The sequence below is a fragment of the Salvelinus alpinus genome, chromosome 4 (assembly GCF_045679555.1).
Source record: "Salvelinus alpinus chromosome 4, SLU_Salpinus.1, whole genome shotgun sequence".
Classification (NCBI taxonomy): Eukaryota; Metazoa; Chordata; class Actinopteri; order Salmoniformes; family Salmonidae; genus Salvelinus; species Salvelinus alpinus.
The window spans coordinates 30,951,699-30,960,221 of NC_092089.1; the positions used below are offsets into that span (position 1 = coordinate 30,951,699).

General features: G+C 52.2%; 2 protein-coding genes across 2 annotated transcripts; both read left to right on the forward strand.

Moving 5' to 3' along the window:
• Window positions 1-710: 710 nt before the first annotated feature.
• Window positions 711-6,254, forward strand: LOC139572560 (protein FAM186A-like). The gene is made up of 2 exons (XM_071395271.1): window positions 711-729; window positions 2,530-6,254. The coding sequence occupies exons 1-2, from the start codon at window positions 711-713 to the stop codon at window positions 6,252-6,254; spliced, it is 3,744 nt and encodes a 1,247-aa protein (XP_071251372.1).
• Window positions 6,255-7,330: 1,076 nt separating this feature from the next.
• LOC139572312 (cortexin domain containing 2) lies at window positions 7,331-7,838 on the forward strand. The gene has a single exon (XM_071394999.1). It carries the CDS (start codon window positions 7,333-7,335, stop codon window positions 7,522-7,524), a length of 192 nt encoding a protein of 63 aa, XP_071251100.1. The 5' UTR covers window positions 7,331-7,332; the 3' UTR covers window positions 7,525-7,838.
• Window positions 7,839-8,523: the final 685 nt, after the last annotated feature.

Here is an 8,523-nt window from a genome sequence, read left to right on the forward strand (position 1 = left end):
ATGGGCACAGCTGGACTGCGTTCAGGATGACATCATCATTTGCAACTGCCATGCGAGACACACCTCCAAAAGAGAGGAAGGAATAGTAGAAACATGTCACACAATTTGTAATTGAAGACTGTATAGTCCAAACCATGTGATTCTGAAATCAGCCCTGCACATTCCTTGCCAGTGGAAGGTGTGTGTGTGTGTGTGTGTGTGTGTGTGTGTGTGTGTGTGTGTGTGTGTGTGTGTGTGTGTGTGTGTGTGTGTGTGTGTGTGTGTGTGTGTGTGTGTGAGTGTGTATGTGTGTGTTGTTGATGAGTGTGTGAGAGTGCAAGGGGAGGATTGTTGGTGTCTGGGTTGTGTATCTTGTGGTGTGTGTGTGTATAAGTGTGTGTTGCTTGTCTGAATTCAGCTGTAAATACAGTAAGCATCAAAATAAAGGAGTTGAATGACGATGTTGCTTGGGTCAGTGTGATGTTCACACTGGTGTAGTACACATGATGAACACTAGACACTGCTGTAGGACAAATGGTGTAGTACACATGATGAACACTAGACACTGCTGTAGGACAAGTGGTGTAGTACACATGATGAACACTAGACACTGCTGTAGGACAAGTGGTGTAGTACACATGATGAACACTAGACACTGCTGTAGGACAAGAGGTGTAGTACACATGATGAACACTAGACACTGCTGTAGGACAAGTGGTGTAGTACACATGATGGACACTAGACACTGCTGTAGGACAAGTGGTGTAGTACACATGATGAACACTAGACACTGCTGTAGGACAAGAGGTGTAGTACACATGATGAACACTAGACACTGCTGTAGGACAAATGGTGTAGTACACATGATGAACACTAGACACTGCTGTAGGACAAGTGGTGTAGTACACATGATGAACACTAGACACTGCTGTAGGACAAGTGGTGTAGTACACATGATGAACACTAGACACTGCTGTAGGACAAGAGGTGTAGTACACATGATGAACACTAGACACTGCTGTAGGACAAGTGGTGTAGTACACATGATGAACACTAGACACTGCTGTAGGACAAGTGGTATAGTACACATGATGAACACTAGACACTGCTGTAGGACAAGTGGTGTAGTACACATGATGAACACTAGACACTGTTGTAGGACAAGTGGTGTAGTACACATGATGGACACTAGATACTGCTGTAGGACAAGTGGTGTAGTACACATGATGAACACTAGACACTGCTGTAGGACAAGTGGTGTAGTACACATGATGAACACTAGACACTGCTGTAGGACAAGTGGTGTAGTACACATGATGAACACTAGACACTGTTGTAGGACAAGTGGTGTAGTACACATGATGGACACTAGATACTGCTGTAGGACAAGTGGTGTAGTACACATGATGAACACTAGACACTGATGTAGGACAAGTGGTGTAGTACACATGATGAACACTAGACACTGCTGTAGGACAAGTTGTGTAGTACACATGATGAACACTAGACACTGCTATAGGACAAGCGGTGTAGTACACATGATGAACACTAGACACTGCTATAGGACAAGTGGTGTAGTACACATGATGAACACTAGACACTGCTGTAGGACAAGTGGTGTAGTACACAACACATCCTGGGGTGGTAGGTAGCCTAGTGGTTAGAGCGTTGGGCCAGTAATCAAAAGGTTGCTGGATTGAATCCCCAACTTGACAAAGTAAAAATCTGATGTTTGGCCCCAAAACAAGGCAGTTAACTCACTGTTCCCTGGTAGGCTGTCATTGTAAATAAGAATGTGTTCTTAACTGACTTGCCTAGTTAAATAAAGGTTCAAATTAAAACATGATGAACACTAGGTAGGGGAAGAGAGCTGATAGACCCAATATGCACTAGTTTCTACTTCCCTATGTACACACACATATAAACAAAGACGCACCATTATAATATACTTTAACCGATTATGCAGCAGAGCCTCTCAACTTGCTGCAACTTCATTAAGTGATATCAATCCATCTATCATCCATCGATTCACTTCTTTACATGTGGTCTGTGTTACTTAATTGGCAAAGAAACAAAATCCAACTCTGCCTTGATTGGGTTGTATCCATTTCCATCCCTTCCTACTTCATCAGTGGTCAGAGAAACACAGATCTATGGCCAAGGATCAGTTTCCTCTCCCCTCGTCCCCTCCTCTCCTCCTCCTCTCTCGTTCACAGCCTGGGGGGGAAATGGGATGGAATGCTGGAGGTGTTGGAGTAGGGCAGATAGGATTACTCCTTCCTTCTCAGGTTGGTCAGTAGTATCACTCTGGTGGGATTGTACCTGGATGTTCCTTACATCTTACACTCTTCTGTGTGACATCCAGTCTGTGTGACATCATTAGTGGTCTGAACATGAATATGACATGAGAATTATTCCCCTACTCCTTCATTCTCTCTCTCACTTCCCTCCCTCTCTTCACCTCTCCTGGACGGCACTCCCAACCCCCCTGGGGATGGACAAACAGATGGACGTACTCAGTCACACTTGGCACCTGTGTCCCATGAATAGTTAAAGAGGGGTTTGGTGACGATCAGGCCGTAACTGAGATTAGAACAGCCAGCAGGACTCAGTCCAGGCAACAGGCCGGGCTCTGGAACTCCCCAGGAGGCAACAGCAGCCAGCAGGACTCAGTCCAGGCAACAGGCCGGGCTCTGGAACTCCCCAGGAGGCAACAGCAGCCAGCAGGACTCAGTCCAGGCAACAGGCCGGGCTCTGGAACTCCCCAGGAGGCAACAACAGCCAGCAGGACTCAGTCCAGGCAACAGGCAGGGCTCTGGAACTCCCCAGGAGGCAACAACAGCCAGCAGGACTCAGTCCAGGCAACAGGCAGGGCTCTGGAACTCCCCAGGAGGCAACAGCAGCCAGCAGGACTCAGTCCAGGCAACAGGCCGGGCTCTGGAACTCCCCAGGAGGCAACAACAGCCAGCAGGACTCAGTCCAGGCAACAGGCAGGGCTCTGGAACTCCCCAGGAGGCAACAACAGCCAGCAGGACTCAGTCCAGGCAACAGGCAGGGTTCTGGAACTCCCCAGGAGGCAACAACAGCCAGCAGGACTCAGTCCAGGCAACAGGCCGGGCTCTGGAACTCCCCAGGAGGCAACAACAGCCAGCAGGACTCAGTCCAGGCAACAGGCAGGGTTCTGGAACTCCCCAGGAGGCAACAACAGCCAGCAGGACTCAGTCCAGGCAACAGGCCGGGTTCTGGAACTCCCCAGGAGGCAACAACAGCCAGCAGGACTCAGTCCAGGCAACAGGCCGGGTTCTGGAACTCCCCAGGAGGCAACAACAGCCAGCAGGACTCAGTCCAGGCAACAGGCCGGGTTCTGGAACTCCCCAGGAGGCAACAACAGCCAGCAGGACTCAGTCCAGGCAACAGGCCGGGCTCTGGAACTCCCCAGGAGGCAACAACAGCCAGCAGGACTCAGTCCAGGCAACAGGCCGGGTTCTGGAACTCCCCAGGAGGCAACAGCAGCCAGCAGGACTCAGTCCAGGCAACAGGCCGGGTTCTGGAACTCCCCAGGAGGCAACAACAGCCAGCAGGACTCAGTCCAGGCAACAGGCAGGGCTCTGGAACTCCCCAGGAGGCAACAACAGCCAGCAGGACTCAGTCCAGGAAACAGGCCGGGTTCTGGAACTCCCCAGGAGGCAACAGCAGCCAGCAGGACTCAGTCCAGGCAACAGGCAGGGTTCTGGAACTCCCCAGGAGGCAACAACAGCCAGCAGGACTCAGTCCAGGCAACAGGCAGGGCTCTGGAACTCCCCAGGAGGCAACAACAGCCAGCAGGACTCAGTCCAGGCAACAGGCAGGGCTCTGGAACTCCCCAGGAGGCAACAACAGCCAGCAGGACTCAGTCCAGGCAACAGGCAGGGCTCTGGAACTCCCCAGGAGGCAACAACAGCCAGCAGGACTCAGTCCAGGCAACAGGCAGGGCTCTGGAACTCCCCAGGAGGCAACAACAGCCAGCAGGACTCAGTCCAGGCAACAGGCAGGGCTCTGGAACTCCCCAGGAGGCAACAGCAGCCAGCAGGACTCAGTCCAGGCAACAGGCAGGGTTCTGGAACTCCCCAGGAGGCAACAACAGCCAGCAGGACTCAGTCCAGGCAACAGGCCGGGCTCTGGAACTCCCCAGGAGGCAACAACAGCCAGCAGGACTCAGTCCAGGCAACAGGCAGGGCTCTGGAACTCCCCAGGAGGCAACAACAGCCAGCAGGACTCAGTCCAGGCAACAGGCCGGGTTCTGGAACTCCCCAGGAGGCAACAACAGCCAGCAGGACTCAGTCCAGGCAACAGGCAGGGCTCTGGAACTCCCCAGGAGGCAACAACAGCCAGCAGGACTCAGTCCAGGCAACAGGCCGGGTTCTGGAACTCCCCAGGAGGCAACAGCAGCCAGCAGGACTCAGTCCAGGCAACAGGCAGGGTTCTGGAACTCCCCAGGAGGCAACAACAGCCAGCAGGACTCAGTCCAGGCAACAGGCAGGGCTCTGGAACTCCCCAGGAGGCAACAACAGCCAGCAGGACTCAGTCCAGGCAACAGGCAGGGCTCTGGAACTCCCCAGGAGGCAACAACAGCCAGCAGGACTCAGTCCAGGCAACAGGCAGGGCTCTGGAACTCCCCAGGAGGCAACAACAGCCAGCAGGACTCAGTCCAGGCAACAGGCAGGGCTCTGGAACTCCCCAGGAGGCAACAACAGCCAGCAGGACTCAGTCCAGGCAACAGGCAGGGCTCTGGAACTCCCCAGGAGGCAACAGCAGCCAGCAGGACTCAGTCCAGGCAACAGGCAGGGTTCTGGAACTCCCCAGGAGGCAACAACAGCCAGCAGGACTCAGTCCAGGCAACAGGCCGGGCTCTGGAACTCCCCAGGAGGCAACAACAGCCAGCAGGACTCAGTCCAGGCAACAGGCCGGGTTCTGGAACTCCCCAGGAGGCAACAGCAGCCAGCAGGACTCAGTCCAGGCAACAGGCAGGGTTCTGGAACTCCCCAGGAGGCAACAACAGCCAGCAGGACTCAGTCCAGGCAACAGGCAGGGCTCTGGAACTCCCCAGGAGGCAACAGCAGCCAGCAGGACTCAGTCCAGGCAACAGGCCGGGTTCTGGAACTCCCCAGGAGGCAACAGCAGCCAGCAGGACTCAGTCCAGGCAACAGGCCGGGTTCTGGAACTCCCCAGGAGGCAACAGCAGCCAGCAGGACTCAGTCCAGGCAACAGGCAGGGTTCTGGAACTCCCCAGGAGGCAACAGCAGCCAGCAGGACTCAGTCCAGGCAACAGGCCGGGTTCTGGAACTCCCCAGGAGGCAACAGCAGCCAGCAGGACTCAGTCCAGGCAACAGGCAGGGCTCTGGAACTCCCCAGGAGGCAACAACAGCCAGCAGGACTCAGTCCAGGCAACAGGCCGGGTTCTGGAACTCCCCAGGAGGCAACAGCAGCCAGCAGGACTCAGTCCAGGCAACAGGCCGGGTTCTGGAACTCCCCAGGAGGCAACAACAGCCAGCAGGACTCAGTCCAGGCAACAGGCAGGGCTCTGGAACTCCCCAGGAGGCAACAACAGCCAGCAGGACTCAGTCCAGGCAACAGGCAGGGCTCTGGAACTCCCCAGGAGGCAACAACAGCCAGCAGGACTCAGTCCAGGCAACAGGCAGGGCTCTGGAACTCCCCAGGAGGCAACAACAGCCAGCAGGACTCAGTCCAGGCAACAGGCAGGGCTCTGGAACTCCCCAGGAGGCAACAACAGCCAGCAGGACTCAGTCCAGGCAACAGGCAGGGCTCTGGAACTCCCCAGGAGGCAACAACAGCCAGCAGGACTCAGTCCAGGCAACAGGCAGGGCTCTGGAACTCCCCAGGAGGCAACAACAGCCAGCAGGACTCAGTCCAGGCAACAGGCAGGGCTCTGGAACTCCCCAGGAGGCAACAACAGCCAGCAGGACTCAGTCCAGGCAACAGGCCGGGCTCTGGAACTCCCCAGGAGGCAACAACAGCCAGCAGGACTCAGTCCAGGCAACAGGCCGGGCTCTGGAACTCCCCAGGAGGCAACAACAGCCAGCAGGACTCAGTCCAGGCAACAGGCCGGGCTCTGGAACTCCCCAGGAGGCAACAACAACCAGCAGGAGGGGCAGGAGGCAGGACTAGGGGGTACAGCACGTGGCATGATGCCTACCCTGTGGTGGAAACGTAGACTTGGAAACGTAGACTTGGGTGGAAGGGAGAAACAAAGCAAACAACTGTCAATCTGTGGGTAAACAAATACATGACTGTACATTAGACCACTGTGCATGTGTGTTCGTCCATAGGGATGTATATGCATATACAGTATGGAGAGGAGACACTGTAGCTGTGTTGTGTGTTGGTGTTTTGCTGAGGTGTTTAAACACTGTAATGCACCTTCACTTTCCTATAGATATACCATTACCTGACACAGGTGTGAGTACACGTGTCCTCTGCATGCTGAAGCCTGAAGAATAGCTGGCCTACAGTAGAGTGGATTGGGTAGTAGGGACATTGGGGATAAAGTAGGGGCCACTGAGTAGGACTCCTAGGAGAGAGAGAGAGAGAGAGGGGGGGGGGAGCGAGATAAGGAGAAAGGGAGAGAGAGAGAGAGAAGATAGACTTAGTTTGACAACAAAACAATCAAAATGAAAGAAAAGCTGATCAGGACAAAATGAAGGTAGAGGAATTGAAAAAGGATATGATGCCTTGGTGGCAATTCACTTGAGACGGTGCTGGAAACTGATCCTGACCAAAAAGATGCAGATTGCCTCCTGTACTCTGATGCCACTAGAGAGACACTCACACAAGTGGAGAGTACATCAACCCTATGCAAATAAGAGAGAGAGAGAGGAGAGAGAGAGAGGAGAGGAGAGAGAGACAGCAGAGAGAGAGAGAGAGAGAGAGAGAGAGAGAGAGAGAGAGAGAGAGAGAGAGAGAGAGAGAGAGAGAGAGAGAGAGAGAGAGAGAGAGAGAGAGAGATGAGAGAGAGAGAGAGAGAGGAGAGAGACAACAGGAGAGAGAGAGAGAGAGAGCAGATTGAGAACGAGAGAGAGGGGGCTGGACCCTGAGCAGTATGGTCCAGAGGGAAAGGCATTGAAGCGAGAGGAGACAGCATTAAGACCCTTCATTAGAACAAGCTACGATTCTAGGTTGTTAGAACAAGTAGATAGACACAAAAGCAAGGACGGACGAGAGAGAGAGAGAAAGTTTGGATTCCAGTGTTGTCCAACACCAAGCAGCAAAGGACACGTTAAAAAAAGTTTTTCTACCTATATATATTTTTTTTTACCTTTGTCAGTCTGCATCAGTCTCATTTGAATACGATAAGTCATGGACCCTCCTCTTCTGCCGGTGGCCAGGATGGAGGTGGACGTGGACCTGGGCTTTGCCCTCTTCTTTGTCTTCCTACTCTGTTCCTTCCTGCTGTTCACCATAGTGCGCTGTGCCCAGATGGTCCTGAACCCCTACAGCGCCATCTCTGTCGCCGCATACCAGAATACGGAGGAACAACCTGAAGAGTGACCTCACTCCATACTGGGCAGGAAATAATGTGAGCATAGTGGAAGAACCCTAGCCCGACTGTGGCTAGTGTGCTGAAGGTGGGAAGTTTGGTTTCGTAGTTAGACTTGTGGGAATCAAGAGGAGCAGGAAGCACATGAAGGGATTGGTACTTAAAAGTTTGGAGAATTCATCAGTCCACAGATCTGGAGATGAACATCAGACACCATGATAACCTGGAAAACAGGAGCAAATGGGACCATGAGGATTTCAAATTGTTACAGTACAGTTTATGTTTAGACAATGTGCTTTTGGGAAAGTCTACAGTTGTCAGCATGTCAAGGACCAGAGTCAGATAAACGTAGGATTGACCACCATTTTAGTTTTTGTATTCCTAATCAGCCACTGTCATATTCACATCTGCTTTCCATTAAAACAAATAGGCTAAGCCATGAGAGAAAATTGCATGACAATAAAAAGCATACTTGAATGTCTGTTTATTTGTGATGTTTTGACAATATGCAGTCTAGGTTATAATAATAATAATAATTGATTACATTTCTATAGCGCCTTCCATAGAGTCTCAAAGCACTTGAAGAGCAAAAAACAAACTAGCAATATAATATAATGACAGGTCAAGCAATAGAGGCCAAGTCTTTGAAAGCTGCAACTTCTGAAGATGGAAAGGGTCAATTCATGGCTTGAGCAGCCCAATGGTGAGTGAGTCGACTGGGAGGCCACCAGTGAGTAGGCCTGAAGAGAGAGCCAGAGAAGATTCGTTTTTAGAAAGGTTGTATTTATAGCGTAATAGCCATGGTGATCAACTGCACTGATGGAGTGGAAATCACAAAAGGTAGATAGATGGTAGTTGCAGCAGCAAATATTTGTGTGTGAGAGATTTTAGTGCAGAAGGTCTACAGGAAGTTTTGAGAGAAGGGTTCCACCCGACCAGGCTGACAGCCTGCAATGCTATAGGATCGTTTAGGGCCAAAATAGTGGGATGGGCTGATGGTTTTTGGGGAT

Bases quoted from the DNA above. Each gene is read 5' to 3' on its own strand.
- LOC139572312 (XM_071394999.1), top strand. From the start codon at position 7,333: ATGGACCCTCCTCTTCTGCCGGTGGCCAGGATGGAGGTGGACGTGGAC.